General features: G+C 34.0%; 1 protein-coding gene across 1 annotated transcript in view; it reads left to right on the top strand.

Moving 5' to 3' along the window:
- The window catches only part of LOC113497337, a 48,866-nt gene extending 35,455 nt beyond the window's left edge, over positions 1-13,411 (top strand). Inside the window, exons 5-6 of the mRNA XM_026876858.1 lie at positions 3,235-3,336; positions 13,289-13,411. Coding sequence (XP_026732659.1) covers positions 3,235-3,336; positions 13,289-13,341 — 155 coding nt within the window. The 3' untranslated portion in view covers positions 13,342-13,411. The remainder of the gene's footprint in view (positions 1-3,234; positions 3,337-13,288) is intronic.
- The last annotated feature ends 7,893 nt before the right edge of the window (positions 13,412-21,304 follow it).

Here is a 21,304-nt window from a genome sequence, read left to right as displayed (position 1 = left end):
CGGAGCAACAGACATATCTGGTACATCATTAATCTTGCCTACTTAATGAATGTAAGTAGTTTACATATCATTAATTATAATAATATGTTATTGAGGCATAATAATATTACGTATTCGTTTGTTCGTATGAGGAAATAAAAAAAAACAAGACGTTAATCGATGGTGTATAATTGTATGTATACGGATATGACGTCATTAAGCTTTCTTATTTGTTTCTCGATCGATATTTAAATTTTGTAACTATATTCTGCCAGCGGCCTTTTTGCGTAGGCGCCTGTGTGCCCAAAGACAAATAGTCGTTATCTTTTAATTTTATTACGACATATTCTTAATTATTTCTTCCGTGTTTCTTTTACTCTGATATTTGTGGACTTCACTTATTTATATCACCTTAAATGTAATATTTTCCCCTAGTATAGAAAGCTTTTGTCTAGGAGTAGGATATTTAGAAACTTTTGTTATTGCTTGTTAAATAATTTAAGAAAAACAAACATAGAAGGAACGTTTCTTTTTCTACGTTCAATGCGGTTTCAAAATAAACTTTATTAGTCCCGAGCCAGGATCAAATGTATTTCATCATTGGTAACCACAAAATCAATCATAAATCAAGATTATTCAGAATCATTTAGATTGATGAGATATTAAACATATCAAAGTCTTATATCTTGAGATTGCAATCGCTAAAGCCAGGCTTTAGGTGTAAGGTTAAATTATTGTGTTTATTAAAATACTATCAGAAATTTGCATTAGTTTATACTCCGGTTTCTGCGTAGATTTATTAAAGTTTTTTTTAAGACTGTAACGGCCAATGACTTCTTCATAGTTTATCTTTTGTACCGACCTTTCTTTTTTTACGCTATTCTTTTTTAATTCATTCATACATCTTATTATCTACTGTAATGAGCAAATAGTTTTTTTTAAAACAATGTAAAATAAAAATGTAAAATATACGCTAGAGTCTTCTTCGTAGGAAATAATGTATTATATGTACCTTAGCAAGTGAACAGGAAGTAAAGACAAAACAATAGCGACGAAAGTAACACATACAATAAATAAAAAATACATACGCTATTATTACGCAATCCTTAGAAAAAATCGGTTTGATTTCCAACGAAACAATTATCATCTTTGACCGGTTAGGTTTCTATACATTTCAACTGCATGAAATATATAACTAAAATAAAATTTTGTATCTTCAAAATAAAATCCAATGTTTTAAAGTAGCTTTTTCATTTTATCTCTTGTTATTAGAAAGATAGCCCCCCTAAAGTTGTTTTTCCACTACCGACCGAGTTAACCTCACAGATAGCCATTATCACACCAAGCACTTATCCCAACTTGGCTAACTTAAATTCCAAGCTGTCTCAAAATTGCCTTTGAAATGAGTTAAAGCGCATTTGTCTTTATAAAGAGGGAAAGGGTGTTTATCTGACGATCTAGCCTTTACAGAAACTGTATCTGAACCTGCCAATTACTAGATAATCTTTGTTTATCGGTTACATCTATATTGTTAAGAAATGTCAAGTTGTCTAAGATGATTATTTTGTGTGAACTTTTAATGTTACTACTGGTATTTTATGTTTGGTTCGGTAAATCCGGGTTCACGGGGTATGGAATGGAAATATGAATCAGCTGACTGCGCGGATAGTGGTTGAGGTCACCACTCTAAACTCACTGTGCGCGGCGTGTCACGGGTTCGATCCCCGTGTAGGACAAACATGTGTGTGATCCGTAAATGCTCGTCCTGAGTCTGGGTGTCTCTGTGTATGTGACTTAAATCCCCGCAACATAATGAAATTCCTTAGTACGGGAGTTGATATTTTTAAGAAAGGAAAGAGAAGCTATTGAAATATCGGTTTGTTTTCTAAGTAGAGTAAACTGTAGTCTAGTTCAATTATCGTGATATCTTGAAGTTTTATATTACTGGTGTGAAAGCGTGACAGCAAACTCCAAGGCGTAGTGCGGTGTCTCTCTTTTACAATTGTAAAATGTTACTTTAAGAGCTTAAGCCTTAATTTATTTAATTATTTATTTATTGAATAGAATAGAACGGTAAAAACCAATTACACCACTCATATACACATAAAACATAACTTATTATCAAGATCAGGATAACTTATTATTAAGGAATGTGACAATTGAAAAAAAATGGTGTGGTAGGCAAAAAAGAGAAGATGATGACATTAACAAGTAAAAAATCATAATAGTGTGATATCGAGCAAAATAGGGGCATCAGAAGCCTACGAATATGGAAGTACCAACGTGTAGGGATATAATTTATTATCGTTTTCGAAATTTGCAAGACAATTACAGTAATAAGTACGAAAATTTATAGTAACACGTTAAACTTTAATATTTTAGTATTAATGTTAGAAAACGGCTTAAGCGAGATTTATGATCAATTTTAATTCCAATTTCATTGGTTATTATTCGACCAATTGCATTTCTGGTTTTTATTGTAATCACACCAATAATTGTGTTCAGTGAAGCATTCTAAATATAGATTAGATGGAAATTAAATTCCAAAAACATTACATTATTAACTAAAAATCCCTCAGTGAAAGTTTTCTCAGAATCGTGTCAGCTGTTTCAAAGATAACTCGTTACAAACAAACAGTTTTACAACGCACAATATCAGCATAGATAACATTATATTCGTGCATGCTTTGACCCTTCTATTTCGTCATTTCATAACCAAGTAACACAGCAGTGTCAATGTTCTTTTTTTCATTGTCAAATATACGTTTACCTAATTGATAAAATCTTGACAATTGATTAACGATTTACGCATTCACTTTTGTCGGGTCGCTGACAAATTTTATTATTTTCGTTGGCTAGTTGTCTTGTAGACTGACATATTGATTGTAATCGGTTTGCTTGGTATCAATTAAAGGTTTCGTGCCTTTGTTCTTTTGTTTTCTGTTACTTATGGGATATATTTGCTATTCAAAGGATTTATTTTTAAAGTATCTAAATTGTGTGTCATTTAATTTAGGTATTCGTAAAATCCGTCGTTTTTAAAATTACTAAAATAAACTAAGGATTTAATGATAAACTCGCTGACTAAAACCCCTTGTTTTTTAGAATTTCTGTTTTTTTTCTTGTATTTCTAAATATTCAATTATCAGAGTCTACCCAAATGCAAACTTTCAAAATTCCCTGCCATTTATAAAATGTCAGATTTTACACAATAACTTAAATTACCCAATAACATTAGAGATGTAACTATTCCAGGACCAGTGCTGTTCCCTCCATCCCCCAGCGGGGACCCCACCCAGACCAGTGGCGTGGTGGTAGGAGCGTCCGGCTTCGGTTTCGTGCCCCCCGGCTCCCAAGGTAAACCCTACGGACGGTGAACTCTAGTCAACATGTAGATAGCACTAATATGGTACCACTACCGAAAAAACAAATGCAACTGAATTAAAAAAAAAGAGATTTGAATATCGCACATTTGATACGCAGCATGTTACTCTATACTAACATCGCAACCATATTGCAACGTTGTTTGTTGGTGCGCAACATTACGCGCAACCTGTAGGTATACTACAACATATTGAGCAGAAAGTCTAGAAGTGCAACACCTACCGTAGCACACCTACACGAGCGAAAAGAATACACATCATTAACGTTTTAAGTAACTACAAATAGCCATAAGAACGTCTCAAGATTGAGTTGCATTTGCTTTTTCAGAAAAACAGAGTAACACGATGTTTCTAAGAAATCTCATACATTTCTTACAGACTACTTTAGCTATTTAGAAATAGCCCCTGTTCATCAATTCCTAAAGGAATAGATAAACAGGTCCCTATTTCTTGTATTTAGTCAAAATTTAAACCAATTGTAAAGATCTACTAACAATGGTGGCTGTTAAACATATGTAGTTTTATAGACTGTAATTGAGGTAGAAATTACTGGAGTAGTTTATTTGGTTGTATTTTGATTATTTATGTACGAAAATCCGTAAAAATATTGCATCATTATACTATGTTCAATCAACTTCAAAAGGGGGATGGTACTCAAATCGTCTGTATTTTTTCCTTATTTTCCCGGTGTGCCTTTAATAATAAAAAGAACAGGAATTGTAAATCTTTTTTGTAAGTAACTGTTTTCTGAGTAATGTTAAATGTTGTACATTAAAAATGTAAAAAAAAACAATGCACCAGTATAATGTTTTATACAGATACGGATTGAGTTATAAATAATCAAAATAAGTGAATGTAATATAGTAGTTATAAATACCTATCATTACAGACTGGCGTTTAAGGTCAAGTTAACATAAAAAAAAAACGTTTTTTTCTTTACTTTAATAAAACATCGTGTTACTCTAAATAAATTAATGTAATTTAATATGTTATTCTAACAATTAAATTGCAGAATAACATATTGATTTGTAAATTATTTCTTTGTTAAATATTGCTGTAGTTAAATTAATATGCATGGGTAGTTTTTGCATGAGTTGTTCCCAAGACTGTGTTCCAAGGTTGTATTGGTTTTACCCTTACTTTTGAGGCGAAGTGGGATATCAGTATATATATATAAATGTTTAAGCATGTATTGTAGTTATACAACGTGTTTTTAAATACCTGCCATATTTTAAACAACGCTCCTTAACATATATCTACAAGATAGAAATAAAAATATTCCATATTAATGTACCATACAAATTCAGACCAGACCTTAGCCAAGTGAAATTAAGACAATCGTTAGCCTTGACAGCAAAACGGTCGAATGTATAGAGATGACATGTCAAAGTCACGTGACTAAGGAAACGACATGTCAATTCCACACATTTGGCCGTTTTTTTTTTATTGAATCTAGAGAGAGAGAGATTTAGTCGCAATATGGTAAAATAACCTTTTTTTTCCTTCGCTGACGTAATTTTTAAATATGGCCTGGTGTCTTTTGAAACACGCTGTAAAATAATATTTTCTTTTTGTATAATTTAAGTGTGCTATTGTGAATGAAGTTGTGATTAAAGCCCATGTTATTTATATTTTATAATAAACGAATAAATTTGTATCTGTTTTATTTATTTCCTCCGATGCACTATAATATGCATGTTTTGCACTTAAAATGTAGATATTATTATGGTTTTGTTAGTTGGGTGTATTATTATAATAATGAGTTTTTGTGGTTTATATAATTGATTGTATTGTGTGGTTAATATGTTATTTGATATAAGCAATTTATACATGCATAATTAATATTGTATATCGAAGAATTGAATGGATGTAGCTTACAATTAACATACTACATACTTAATATGGATTACAAATGTATTAATACACAAAGATGATTATTAAAAATCAGACAATTTTCTATGTATACATGCACTTTATACACTACCTTTTATTGTACATAAATAAGGGAGCAACAAAAATCCATAAATACAGTCAGACTGACACGACTTAAAACAACAACAAAAATAAAAAAAATGCATATCGTTAGAGTTTGGATTATTGCTTAAAAGTACACAGTTGCACACTGAACATCAATATATTAGAGTGACTTTCATTGCTGAATTGCATATCATAACGCATACCTACTTATTACATAGTACCTATACACAATTAAATAGTAATTCTTTATTTATCACTCCGTATCCAACTCTCTCTTGCCACAAAGAACATTGCAATTATTATTATCTCACCGCAAATAAATTGACATTGAACTTTTAATACCGATATCAAATAAACCAGTTTGATATAGATAAAGTTTCAATTATTGTCTACTAACATTTCATTACAGAACAACCACAGTTAGAAAGGTTTAATTTATTTAAATAAAACTATAACAATTGAGTCACGTAGGTATTGAGAAAGGAGTTTTTTAATTGACAGTCGTGTATCAAAAATCGTGGTTGATATAACAAAAGAAAATAATCATGAATAAAGCTTATAGGGAAACGAGTGGTTTACAGTCTGATCCGGCATTTCGAAGGTCATATACACGCACGCAAACTTACCGGAACAGCTACTAAACAGCTACTGAGCCTCGTTCAAACAAGGCGAGATTAAACGTCAAACTCCCAATTCATTGCCAGCAATGCTATATAGCTTTTGATATAAGAGCTGTGTAACCGAGCAATGTATTGCAACGTGTACGGTATTTCTCGCTTCGTCTCAACGCCCCTTTAGGCTGCTTACGCACGAAAATAGTAATTATGATTTAGTATCAGATTATATGGAGCAAATTCTGTTTCCCGTTATGATTAAATGCTTTTATGAGTCATTTATGTAGGTCAACGAAGAATTTCAATACGTGCAAGAGTTTAATAGAAATTTGTCTAGATTTCAATGACTGGTCTAAAAAGATGATTGTACGATCCATATACATATTTTCGTATAAGCTTAATTTGTAACTCAATTTTTATTGTACATGGTGTGGTCAACAAGTTACCGGGTTTTTTTATTTAAAGCAATAATTCAGTCAGTAAATTAGAGCGCCACTTTTCTCAAAGCTAATTAAATTAATTACTCAACTATCATGAATTATAGCCATATCCTCCATATATCCATTACTTAGATACTCACACAAACTCCACTTCGTAATAAAAACAAACATCCGAAAACTTTTACTGAATCACCTTTACAAAATATCAAAACGGGAACTCCAATGACTAAAATGAACCAACGGAAAAATGGTGAATGTACAATCATGGCCGACTAACTCGCCCGGTATGCGGCAATATAACAAAATATAATCACTTAAGGGCATTTTGACACGTCGAGTTATTTCCCTATCAATTATAACATGGGTTTGTTGTAATAAATCTGTATAGGAAATACTGACAATTTACCTTTGAAAGTAAATGCTGAGTCATCGGCGTTGAAATGTATGGCTTTGGGCAAACGAGAATACAATGTTTTGTAGTTGATAATCAACCTTATGAACGTTGTTTTGGAAGTTGGCAAGAGAAAGAATGTGGATACAGCCTATATTGTTTGTAGTCTTATAAGGTTAGATTTTTGACTTGTGATCTTTAGATGCATGGATAGCCAAAACGCATGAAGACGTGACATGCCGTAGCACGGTGGATTAGATTTGGTCACTAAGAGTCTGACATTATCCGCCCTCTCCAAAGAGGCAAGCGTCCATGAGGAATCCCTGAGTTACAAAATAGGGGTGATTTCAGGATCTACTGAACCGATTTTGATTGATATAAGCTAGATTTATCTATTTATTTTAGCTAGTCGTCAACGAAGTCGCCTCGGTCAGCTGCTAGTAGTTAACAAACATATATGCGAAAATCTAAATTTTGTTTAACGAAGAACAAATATCAAAACCATTCTCGTAATCAAACACAGTCCAAATTAAGGATTTTCATCAAATTAATAACAAAAAACAATATGAGTTAACATTATTCATACCCGACCTTTTTAATTGTGTTTGACGAAATTTCTCGATGACTTCATTTATTTGGGGTTGAATATCAAGCCGGGCGGAATATTCAATTTGCGACCACTCTTAATCTCGCGAGCCCTCAGCCCACGGTCAAACGCATTTTAATTATGAAATTGACATATCACAAGTCCGTAAACGGGCAGTCAGCTCTCCCATTTTATGATTTAATAAAAGAGTTTGGACTTACGAAATTAATTGGACCCAACCCGCCTTGCCATTTCTAGCCAGACCTCTCATGATGTTTATCTAATGCATATTTATATGTTTGCTCGCAAAAATAGGGTGTTGTCGTGTTTGTTAAATGAATTCACATTAGAACCCTTTACGTTTGTGTTTTCGTGAATAAATATTATGGTATTTTACATACACTTTATTTATAGTAACTTGCCTTCTGTTTCATTTTATCATGAAATAGTTTTTAAGTGAATCTTGTAGATAGCAATTGTTCTAAGGGAGGAAAAACAGATACGTCTTGAAAAGTTTCCCAAGAGTTGGGAACTTGAGACAGTTTTATAAGCTTTTTTGCTGTGACATCTTAGACATGTATTTTCTTTTATGAAGGAATTGTTTGTTTTGCTTCGCCATTGTTCTGAAGACATGCCTTATGAGATTTTCTGTGGTCGACAATTTCTTTTATGAGTTTCCACTTTGTTATAATGGAATGGTTTTGAAATAAAAATAAAATAAATATACTGGTTTAGTTACCAAACAAATTTAAAGAGTACTTTAAGTGATATTAATATTTAAGATAACCTATTTATACCTTAACAATGGTGTATAATACTTCTTTCCTGCGGTTTGAAGATTCCATATTCAACAATTTCAAATCCCGAAATATTTGTTAGTGATGCCTCATTAGTTCAAATACAAAAATACCTTTACGGAACCATTTTAATATACCTTTTAGTATTCACAGTCAATATATTTGGGCATTGTATCTGAGATTCAGGTTCTGTAAATGAATATCATGGGAAAATTCTCAGTACAAATTACAGGGTGAAAGGTCAGTCAGTTTATTATGCACTGTGAGACATGTGTGACTATTGTATTGGTGTTTCGTAATGGAATAATGGGAGGCATGTAAACAGAGTTATAGGTTGTAATTTATTTTACACTACACTAATTAGAATTATCATAACATTGATTGATGAAATCATCATCAGCCAACCTTTTCCCAACTTATTAGCTGTCGGCTTCCAGTCTAACCGGGTGCACCTAGGTATTAATTTATAAGTAGATTGGATCTGAATAACCGACTGTCAAAGATTTATGAATAACAGCTGGGACCCACAATTTAACGTGCTTTTCGAAACACGGAAGAGGGATACGAAAATATGGAAATAAAAATCGATATTGGTTCTCATTCGATTTTATTTAAGTTTTTTTTTAATATGTATGTATGTTACTATCTTTAAACTAACACAGCTTAACGAATACACCGTTCTTGCACTTTAGTATAAATTTAAACTCGAATTAAATTCTAGGTTTGTTCTTAATGAACAAGAGTTCTTGTCTGACTTAAAACTTGTACTTGGCTGTAATACGTGCATCGCTTGCTCCATGTAAAGGTGGGGATTTGGTGATATGTGTTTAGCGGGAGCGTTTTAATAGGTCGCCGATCAAGCTAGGTTCCAACTTGTGCCCAGGGACCGGACAACCCCACTTTAGAGTTAAGCCGTTTGACAGGGTAACCCGTACGCGGGGTAACTCATATCGCAGTGTTACCTTTTGTTCGAGTTACATCCTCGAAACCCAGCGAAATGGTTAACACCTTCATTATGGTAACCACGTGAAGGGGTTAACCCCTTCAATAACTTAACCCTTTGAAGTGGTTACCTTTACGAAAGGCTTTTATTCGTGTTACCCTGAATTACCCACTAAACTTGAGCTGCATACTTGCACCCTAGCGGCCCCTCATTGCTTTACTAAGACTACAACTGATTTTCTTCTATCGCCGAGGCGTCGCGCCTCGACTCGCGCCTCTCGGACAAACTACCTACGCGCGAAACGTCGCGTCATGTCTGCATGATAAGAAAACCAGCCATATAGGTAACTAGCTGATGCCCGCGACTTCGTCCGCGTGGTTAGAAGATATAAGTTAGGAATATTTGAACGAATGCCCTCGAAGATTAATATTTTTCCCCGTATTTGCCACATTTTCCATTAAATCTTCGCTCCTATTAGTTGCAGCGTAATTTTATATAAATAGCCTTAAACCTTCCTCAATTATTGGTCTATTGAACACAAAATGAGATAAAATTTTTAGATGAAATTATTTATAATAATTAAAAAAAAAATCGAATACAAGTTTTTTTTCATTTTTTGCATTTTCTGAGAACATTTGACGGGTGAATTTTCGATTGAAAATTAGAGTGTTTTTTTTATATTAATTCAAAATAAGGTGAAAAATAAATATTTTTAATCAAATAAATTACAGCGTATTTGGGACACAAAAAAGTAAGTTTTCACCAAATTTCGTTACAAAAATAAATTTGGTAAAATAAAAGGTTTTTTGGATTTTTCACATAAATTTTGAGGTTATGTGAAAAAAATGTAAACACAAAAGTTTTAGATCTTTTTATTACCTACAACTTTGCCATTTGACTTTTTTCGATACGAATTTTAGTTTTGCCGGAAATCGAGAAAAACCGTTTTTTACTCTTTAAACGTCACTCCCACCCCCTTCCCGACCTCAGATCGCCCGTAAATTATTTTTCCTTTCATATTTATAATATTCCCCTCCTTTTCTAATGGGTTTTAAAAATTATCGACCCTGGTCTACAAGTATAGACACGAAAAATATATATCACAACGTTTGAAATGTGCGACAAGCAAAATTAAACTGTAAGATCATATCCACAATGATTTTTATTCCATGTTTACAAGTCGCTCGGTAAATGCAACAATGTCGCCGCTGGGCGGTAAGATGTCACGTGCGTTCGTGGTTATACTATTTTCAAACTAATGTCTATGATAAAGAGTGCATATTACACTGTCTTAGGTTGGAGTGGGTTACCCTGTTACAGTGTTACAGGGTAGTGAAAGGGTAACCTGTTCGGAACAGGGTTCTAGTAATCCGTTCGAAGGTGTAACATATGTCATAGGGTTTTTTCTTGAAGCGCTTAAAAAAACCCCTTCAAAAACCCTTTCAATGAGTATCCGGCCGGTCCCTGCTTGTGCCACAGCACAAATTAGCGTCGGTATCCGAGTCCAATGAATCAGCTCAGTCTCAGTTATTTTGTAGACAGAACTAGATTTTATTACAGAACTATAGTATATTCTCAATTCGCTTAATGTAAAGATACCCTTTCGTGCATCTACTTTAATAGTATTTCCTAAGGCAGCATAAAAGGCAATCACTACCTACCTAGTGATATTAAAAACTGCATCATACTAGTCCGCAGAGTATCATTTATCAGCATTCAAGCGGCAAAAATCAAAATAAATATAAGATTTAGACAATATTAATTATTGAAATCGAAACGTAAAACACAAGTCTACACCAACAATTTCAAATACCAAACACAAGACTTAAAATCGCTGACCGAAAATGAATGAAATCAAGTAAACACTACCGCTGCATCGTATGACAGGGGTCGCACCACGTGAGGGAAGTGACGCGTCTCGCCGCCGCGGCGCCACGCCGGAACCGACTGAAGGGTTGTGCCGTCACAAATCAAGTTATGAGAAACGCCACAAAAGGAAACTTTGTGCATTTCCGAGCCGACAAGCGTGAAATCCTCCACAAGTCACCCCCACACAATTTAAAACCCTAATTTTGATGCTATAAGCTCCAAAATTCTTTGTGCAGTTCTTCAATATAGATATAACTTTACTTGAGTGATTATTCTTGGTATATTGAATGTGTTTGTAACGTTTTGTATTAAATTGTTAGCGCGGTAAACAAAGACTGAATAGCTTTAATTTGAAAGCGGAAAATAATTGGGAGTTATGGTGTTTTTACTTGGTGGCGGTTAGACAGGGAGCCGACCCTCACGTAACTTGGAAAGAGGCTAGGTAGAAAGAGGCTACTTTTTATTATATTAGTTAAACAACCATTAATGTTTCTAAGATAAATCTAAACTTCGCTTTATTTGAAGTAAAGGCAACTGACTATCTAAAGATTTGAATTTCTGTATATCCTAAATAAGGATTCAATATTTTCGCTCTTAACACTCTTTGATCGGCGCAGTAAGTTAAAAGGGAGAAAAAACGCAGAATGATACATAATAATACATTCCACAACTTTCACTCAACGCCATCTGGTCTCAAACTAAGAAAAGCTTGAACGATGATTACTAGAAGACTGATAATTTATTCATTTCTATATATTATATAAATATTTCTAAATACCTACATACATATTATATAAGTAGATATACTATACCCAGACACAACAAATGATAGCGGTCATCACTCAAACATTTGTCCCAGAATCGAACCCACAACCTCCGCTTTAGTAGTCAGGGCTACTAACCACTAGACCAACAGGCCAGTCATCAATTAGTGAGGATAAGTTAAATGATTATAAATAAGAGAATTTCATATAAGAACAGTCTAGTTTATTATATAACTAAGCTATAAATAAAAAATTCATTGTTTTTTGTACATTGCTTTTATTTATGATATTATTTAGAACAAGTCAGATATACAGAAATTAGTAAAAAACGTATCTAATTAGTTATCATACATATAATTCTACCTATTATAAGTATATTAGTTTACATAATACTACAAAATTAAGCGGCACTTGTAAATATTTAACATTGGTTTGCATTTCATAACTGACCTTGCACGTTTAACAAATATTGCAACCAATCAAATTTGACTTAGTATTTTTTGTCATTACAATAATTTGAAAGTTACATACTTAAACACATTGTCGTAATACGCGAATGTTTAATTTGGCAACGTACAGTTGGAAGCATGTTCATGGTAACAATGATAATCGAAATAGAAATAGAGTATTTGACGAAAGAAATCTGTTTAGTCCGTCAAAAAATAATGGATACGTATTTTTTTTGCTAGTAAACTAAAAAGATAGAGGACACAGTGATTTAAAATCTCGTGGGACGTCACTTACCAGTACGTTTCATCATCTCAAGTGTTTTTAATCTTCTTTACTTTTGAATGATTTGTTATAAAACGAAAAATAAGTATTCAGTATTTTTTGGAAATCTGTTTGACGGACCAAACGCTTTTTTATTATAAGATTTAGCCAAATACCCTATTCAATCTTAACACTTGCACAAAGCATTTTCAATAATAATTATGTGACTACTGAAGCGAGTTTGACTGTACGTAATTATTGAAGGTTTAGTTGCGATACTTACAAAGTAAATAGTTATTAATTAAAATTTTGTATGTTTAATAAATCATTAATTATAAAAATAAGTAGTTGGGTTGGATTGTCCTTCTTTCTACTGAATCATTTGTCAATAAAATTGTTAAGACAAACAGTAGGTACCTACATGTCGTACTGAAATTGCAGATTTTTTTTATTTGGTCTCATTTTGAATGATTCTCCTTTTGGTTCCGAAACTAGTCAGCCGAACTAGAAGAAAAACTAGATGTTTTAGCCTAGACTAGACGAAGTTCTATTTACGTGTATGAATTTGAGCTGCCTTATGGTTTCTATCATAGAAATCTGAATAACACTTATTATTTAGATTTCTATGGTTCCTATGTTCACCATTTTATAAATGAAATTATTGTATGAGAATTTGTTTTCACATAACTTTACGCATAGATTGATTATAGAATTACTTTCAATTTTGTGTGTGATGTTAATGTCATTTTAATAAGGTTATACAGAGATTTAATTTCCCTAGAGTGGAATTGATATATAAAAAGGTTAACACTAATAGTTTCTTTTGTTTTCCAGGACCAGCGATACCCCGGTTTTTCTACAGAAGACGCCTTTATCTAAGAAGATAAATTAATTAGTCTTAGAAACCAGAAGTGAGGACAGGTTTTTAAAAAGCAAGCACGGTTACGTCACAAACAATTAAACCCAATCATTACAAAGATAACTTAAAGTTAATACATCAAACTCTAATTACTGCAAAGGAATAGGTATGAATGGCAATTATCGAAATAACAATATGGCTGCTATGCTGAATAAATACAACGAAGGTCACGGAGATGTTCCAGCGAAGCCAGCTGACACAGGAGAGAGAGCGTTGCTAAGAGCGCTCCGTCTTTTATAGCGGACTGCTTGTCAAATCCCAGGTTCGAAAGAGGTTTCACTAAGGATCTTGAAGGAGGTTTCACTTTGAAAAGGAGGTTTCGTTAACACGGCCGTTCCTGACAGCGAGGCGTCCTCGACCGCATCTTGCTTGGAGTCTTCACTAACTCAAGCATCACCAGACTGCTGTCGCTCTTAGACTGGAAATAATCATCTGCAAAATGACAACAACACATACTAAACATTTGTTTTCTTGCGACACTTGTGTCGAAGCTGGAAAACAAAAAGCATTTGAAGTGATTTTGTAAAGTACGCGATAGTGAGCGTGCACTCCCACCATCAAGTACCCAACAAGCGAACAGAAAGATTTCAGGAATGTTATTGAAATGGTAAACTAAAAAAGCTATGACTTAAAAATATTGCACAGCAAAATCAATGATTCTTAAAAGTAAATAAACTTAAAAGCTAAGACCTAAAAATACTGCACAGCAAAATCTGATTCTTAAAATTAAAATGTAAATGGAGCTTAGTAACATTCTAAGCAATGAAATTCCCAACTTTCATTGTGTAGAATGCTAGCCAAGATAAACAGATGGTATTGAAGCTGATATACTTAAACAGATCAGAAGGCATGAACTGTAGGTCCAGGCCAAACAGAAGCCATAAGCCAGAGGTTCCGTCCAAACAGAAGCCATGAACCATAAGGTCCAGGCCAAACAGAAGCCATAAGCCAGAGGCTCAGACCAAACAGAAGCCATGAACCATAAGGTCCAGGCCAAACAGAAGCCATAAGCCAGAGGCTCAGACCAAACAGAAGCCATGAACCAGAGGCTCAGGCCAAACAGAAGCCATGAACCAGAGGTCCAGGCCATACAGAAGCCATAAGCCAAAGGCTCAGACTAAACAGAAGCTGTGAACCAGAGGTCCAAGCCAAACAGAAGTCTTCCTGTTGCTCTGAATTCTCGAAGACAGCACAGCATGCGTCCAGCGTAACTCGCCGCGCCAGAGCACCATACGCCCGGCAGCCGCAGCCGAACCAGCCAGCAGTTCCAGCTCGCAGCGATGATGTAGCTGTACACGTAGGAACTTACAGGGCTCCCGCATGCCAGAGTCCAGCTTTGCTGCACTCCACGAAGCCTTCTACAGAGTCGCCAGCAGCGTATTCTCGTGGTTGTTTTGGTTTTGGTGAAGTCGTATTGACGCCGCTGATTGTCTGTAAACAATTCTGAGGCACGCTGTCTCCTGAGAGACATAAATGCTTCTCGATTAGGTTTACGGTTGTCAAGTATTACGTCACACACTATACAGCATGATACTTGTGTAGAAGCCTACCAGCCACTCAATTTTTCTTGAGCTCGGCCGCTCCTGACCATTATCAACAAAACGTCCAAAGTAATCTATTTCAGTATCTACGAAAGAAATATTTTTAAATTAACCGAAATAAAACCAGCATTCGTGACAGTACTCAAAACTTGACAACAAATAAAGTCCTTCTTGACACATAGGTACTAACAAAAATTCAACTAAGTCTGTTATTTTAAGTTTCGGATTCGTCGCAGCAGTCCTTATTCGAGTATCAGTAATACCTCTGACTATTATTGCAACTTTCAGATCGTCAGACAAACCTTTTTGGTATAAAACGCAAAAGAGACTTTCGGCATATGTCATGAACTTATTTAAATGTTACACATAACCTCAACGAGCTAATATTCAACCTAAGGCCCGATCACGCGTGGAATCACGGCAGCTATATGAGTTATCACAACGTCTATGACCACTTCATGGACTACGGAACACATTACGATGTTTAGAATCGAGGTACGAGGTAACGCACGAGAACGCTCACGGTGTTTATGCGATGATAAAACGATCTACTTCTCAACGTGCGAGAACAATTACGACACGATCGACGCGAATCGTTTTGGTTTTTAACACTTTTTCAAACGTTCGGGCATGTCTCGGGAAAAGCAGAATAAAAATAAAAAGCTCACCGATACTCGTGGCACAGTCAAAAATAAAATTTGCAGTAATTAGATGAAATTCAACAAATCCTTTACTTTAACTGAAAACAGATGGCACAAACAGCACAAAGCACGTGGTCTATCCCACTTCTGATCTTAGAAACCAGAAGTGAGGACAGGTTTTTAAAAAGCAAGCACGGTTACGTCACAAACAATTAAACCCAATCATTACAAAGATAACTTAAAGTTAATACATCAAACTCTAATTACTGCAAAGGAATAGGTATGAATGGCAATTATCGAAATAACAATATGGCTGCTATGCTGAATAAATACAACGAAGGTCACGGAGATGTTCCAGCGAAGCCAGCTGACACAGGAGAGAGAGCGTTGCTAAGAGCGCTCCGTCTTTTATAGCGGACTGCTTGTCAAATCCCAGGTTCGAAAGAGGTTTCACTAAGGATCTTGAAGGAGGTTTCACTTTGAAAAGGAGGTTTCGTTAACATTAGTATAATTATCCCCATAATGGTGTCTAAGTACGTTGGTTTTGTACAAAATAATTATTTAAATTTACCTGAGTACCTTTTTTTGTATGAAATTAATGAATATATTGAAATGACAATTGTATGCAATGTGTTGACAAAGGGTAAGACGTGTTTCACGCGTAATTGTGTCAAAGTTACTTTTTATATGAGTTGTATCAGGCGTTTGTGTTTGTGATTTCTCTTTCATTAAATGTATCTATTTTAGGTTAATCAGACCTCTTTGTACGTATATTGACTGTTATTAATATTCGTAACTTAACTATAATAATTTAGACTTGGTTTTAACAACTGGTAACACTGTTCTTAAAACTTGTACTTTTACTTGTACTTGTACTTTTTGGTTGCGATCGAACCGATTCTGAATTTTGTTTAGACAGTGAAAAAAAGGTTTGATATGAAAGATTTCGACCTGTCTTGATAACACAAAAACACAAATAAAATTAATTCTGTATTCGTCATAATGGGTTTTAGGCGTTATGAGCATTCTTGTGACATATTTATTGAAAGAAAATTCTATAAAGCTGATAAATACTTTTTTCGATGTCATTTTTATGAAACTGTTATTCAATCCAAGGTTAAAGTATCTGTGCCATAAATAAAGGATACATACCGGGTTGATTTCAAGTTTGTTCCGTACCTACCATACCTATAGACAGAGTAAGACAATTTTATGACAGTGTTATACATAAAATCAAAGTTTTATTTTTTTCAACGGTAACAAAAATATTTGGTCTTAATATAGTGTGTTGCTGATACCCAATGTTAAGACCAAGTTTTTTTTTATATACTTATATAATATTGTGATACTTAAGATATTCGTGAAACATGCCTATATCCATATGTATAATTTATACGTAAATACATAACGATGAATAGTAACTGTGATAGAAGTAAAATAAGTATGTATTTACAGTAAAAATAAAGGTAATGTATTTATATACCATATTTTTTTGCAGAATTCTGTACTATAATGAATGAATTATGGAAATATGTAAAGATAATGTAAATAAGAATATATAAAGATCATGTAAATAAAGAGGTAATATTATTAAAGTGTTGTAATTTTAACTAATCTGCAAAATTATAAAATCCATCATAATTTAAACCTTACGATGTATGGTGAAATTGAGGCTTATATTATTTTTTGAATTGCATGTTCGCAAAAAGAAACAGCACACATAAGAATAAGACTCCCTTGTACCAGACAATACGACTAAAAATCGGTCAAGTTCGAGCCAGACTTACAACTTTGAGTTATTGTAAAATTGGAGAGAGAAAAACAAAGTTGCCGAACCTCAGTCTTTATTTTTACTTGTAAAATGAATAAAATGTAAAAATACATTGTCAGTGAAAATTTGAACAAAAGACGACAATAATCCTTATTTTTCGTATACTAGATATTAATTCTTTTCATTAGGTCCAGAACCTTTCAAGCGGGAGTCCGATTCACACTCACAACATGTAAAATGGATATTGAAATGTAATTTCACACGTATTGACACAACGTATGATATTCAAAGCAACAAAGGCGTACCCAAAAAGGTCTTATTGGGAATAGTAAAGGAAAATGAGATTTACGTTCACTGATGTAGTTGGCTGCCACTTCCATCCATTCTTACAGTTCATTTGATCTCCTAAACGAAATTCACTCAATGCAGAGGAATACTCACATAGAGTATGTCGCATATACATGCATTCTTTTTTCGTTTTTTATCTTTTTTTATTGTAAAAGGCTTTTGGACCTGAACTTTGTATATCAGTCTGTATTTGGATAAAGGATTGTGTTGATAAATGTAGGTAGATATGTTATTTGAATGTATGTTTAAGGTTTTGTATCTAGTATTTGGTTTGCGCCTTTTAAATATTAATAGTTTTTTGGACTAATCCTCAATTTGTTTAATTTTTACTATGGTTAAGGCTCTATTAACAAACAGTTTTTATTGCTTGTCTACATATATGAGTGTTTTTAAGTCCCTATGCAAAAAGAGAGGTTTATAAGTTTGATGTGTCTGTCTGTCTATCAGTGTGTTTGTGTATCATAGCTTCCGATCGGATTGAGCGATTAAAATTTAGTTGGTTTTGGGGGTGTTTATTTTTTTGTATAAGTTATCTGTTAACCTATTAACTAGTATCTACTGTCTACGTCCATTTTTGTGTCAGTCCGGTGCGGTTGTCAAATTCGCTGCTCGGATTAATTATGGTTTTGGTGTCCTGTGATCGAATCCCGGTTCGTGAATTGATCCAGATTGTGTGGTGTCATGTTCTCAGTGTATGATTGGGTGCAACATGTGATATAGTTTAACATTTGTCGTGAATTATAGAGACATTCGGAAAGTCATTTTTTTCTGTTTTGAAGGTAGCGTAATTTATTTTCGCGACCTTTTTTATTTTATGTTACATGATTTTCTTCCTGTTTTCTGTTAGTTACTTCACAATGTCGGTAATTACGCGTCTGATGGTGGAAGTGCGTTTAGTAGGCAACAAACATCAAAGTTGTATCGCTCCTCTATGTATAATTCCACATTCTATAATCTCATTCAATATGTCTAAGCGACTGTCGTATTTGGTATTAACTGATAGGCTTGGATTGATCAGTCGTAAAATAAGCTGTGCCGATAATCCCAAGTTAAGGTTTACAATAACCACTTATAATATAGAGCTAAGTTTTACCGTACATTCGTCCTTATTATAATTGTGTAATTGAAATTCGTATTTCCCATACAAAACAATTACTAAATCCGATAACATTTTATCTGGATTCACGTTCCAAAACATTTCGTGTTTATGTAAATGTCCGGTTAAATGTTACCGTGTACAAATAATCGATTATGCATAATGCATTGCAAATAAGTACCTAATTATGTGAACTGAACTTGTAGGGGAAATCACGTTTTGTACAACGGACCTTCTACTACCTCTTCTAGTACTATCTCCATTACTTTTGCGGGAAAGAGATGGCGCTCTACATCAAGCGTAGCGCTGTTTTGCTTCCACATCTATTATATTATTTCTTACTTGAAGATGTAGTGGTAGACTCCCGAATAAGTAAACCCCGCGGTTTTACCTTGTTATTTCTTTATAGAGTTTTCATCTAAACCGTTTAACCGGTTTGGCGTAAATGAGTATGTAAGTTCATATTATTTTTTGCAATCGTAATAAGTAAGTTAGTAAGATACTTGTTGCTCTTCGTTTATACATAGTTATTTGGAACAAAAATTTTTTTTTTCCTTAAAAAATATTTAACAGAGCATGTAGTACGCATAACGTTTCCAATTTTATTAAACTTTGATAAGGCGTTTGAACCTAAAGAAGTAACACTCAAACGAATGCCTTTTTAATGTGTGGTGAGAGATTAACCCACAGACTTAGTGGTTTCTTAGGTTTACGCGAATGTTAGACATTGAAATGAAACTACTTTTACAGATTTTCCCGCCGCTCAACGAAGTCTGCAGTCGCCGAACAGACTGAAGGTTCCAGCCATTATATTAGATTTGACCAACCACAGATCCTCGCTAAAGAATCCAAATTCCTACCTAGGATGTTTCGCGAGGCTATTGAGATTAAAAAACACCCTAATTTCAATAGAGAAGATGGCTGGAAGATATCACCTACTTGGGATCCAATAATAAATAAACTCAAGGCCAAACCCAAGAGCAGCGCTGCAAGACATCAAGACACAGTGAGCTCATACTGCGTAGGTCGGACCACAAATAATTAATTAAAATATGAAGGTAGAACGAGCAACATCTTCTGTCAAGACGAACACCATCTCAGTCTGCCCGTGACCATGATACCTGCAAAGGTTTCGAAACGTCGGGAACTAAAATCTAAAATTAAACCACAGACTTAATTTCAAAGCATGGCATATTTATAATTTTTACAGATAGTGTATTTCTGTCGAATCTCTAAAAAAACTACTTATAAGAGACGTCAAAGTTAAGCAATGCTTGTTAAGGATATAAATGGGTTGTCGGGAAATAAAATTATGGGTGGCTCAAGGCCTATTTGTATGGAACCCTCAGTGTCGAGTGTCCGGCTCGCACTTGACCGGTTTTTATTCAAGTAGCTAGAGGACACATTGTATCGGAGGAATATTTGTCTTTAAATTGAATTTAGTTTAGGGTGCAACCCACCCTCTATTTTACCTAACGTATTACGCAGTCTACATATTGTCGCCACATAAAAGGACAAAAACCTATTTTTAGAGGTTTCTTTGATATTCAAATAATATAAAATCCATTTACCGTGATCAAAGTAACACGGTATTATTGATACGTTTTCTTTTTTAGTTATCGATAAGGGCTGAAGCAGGGTCTAGATATAAAGAAAGCCAAGGTCTTTTATAAATAGTATAATTATTTCCCGGCTATATTTTAATTTTTGTTCCTTTTCTTCGATTCCTTGATTGTTTATGAATGATTCTATAAATACACGATGTATTAAAGTGCTGTAGGAGTAAAATTGATAATCTAAAGAAAGATAACTAAACAGAAGTTTTAACCATATCTAAAAATGTATGACAATAGTTTCCAAGTCAAATCGGTACCAAGAAGTGTGGAAATCATATTTGAAAATACATACAAGCATAATTAAATCCTGAGGAGATTAAAAACCAAAGAGGCTGTTTCTCCTTCCTTTTCGCCACAGGAGGAAACAGGGCTGCATGATGAGACGACATGAAAAAGAAACGGATTTTTTTTTAAACGAAAACAATATTCATATAAACAATGTTTCAAACGTGAGCCAGACTAAAAACTTGAATGAGTCAAAGTTTTTTCAAAAAGAATATAAACTTAATCGCATATTAAAGGCAAGTGTTTTTACGAGCTTAGTCTTTGGTTTAACTGGTTTTATATCCGTAACACATTATTAGGAGGCATAACGACATTGCATCCTAAATTGGTGAACTGTCAGTTTAAGCATAAAGATCTTTCTTAAACAATGTTTTTTAAAATAGACTTTAATCATAGTGGTTTCTTAGGTTTACGCGAATGTTAGACATTGAAATGAAACTACTTTTACGGATTTTATCGCGGTTTGATTTTTGATTTTAGTTCCCGACGTTTCGACCTGCAAAGGTATCGGTGTAAAATCAAAAATTAAACCGCGATAAAATCCGTAAAAGTAGTTTCATTTCAATGGACTTTAATCATTAAAAATTGAGACTCAAAATCGGATCTTACCGGAATACTGAACAAATTGCATCG

Source organism: Trichoplusia ni, chromosome 9 (assembly GCF_003590095.1).
Source record: "Trichoplusia ni isolate ovarian cell line Hi5 chromosome 9, tn1, whole genome shotgun sequence".
Lineage (NCBI taxonomy): Eukaryota > Metazoa > Arthropoda > Insecta > Lepidoptera > Noctuidae > Trichoplusia > Trichoplusia ni.
The sequence above is the reverse complement of the archived record's forward strand: the minus strand, read 5'-3'. Positions and strand labels throughout refer to the sequence as shown.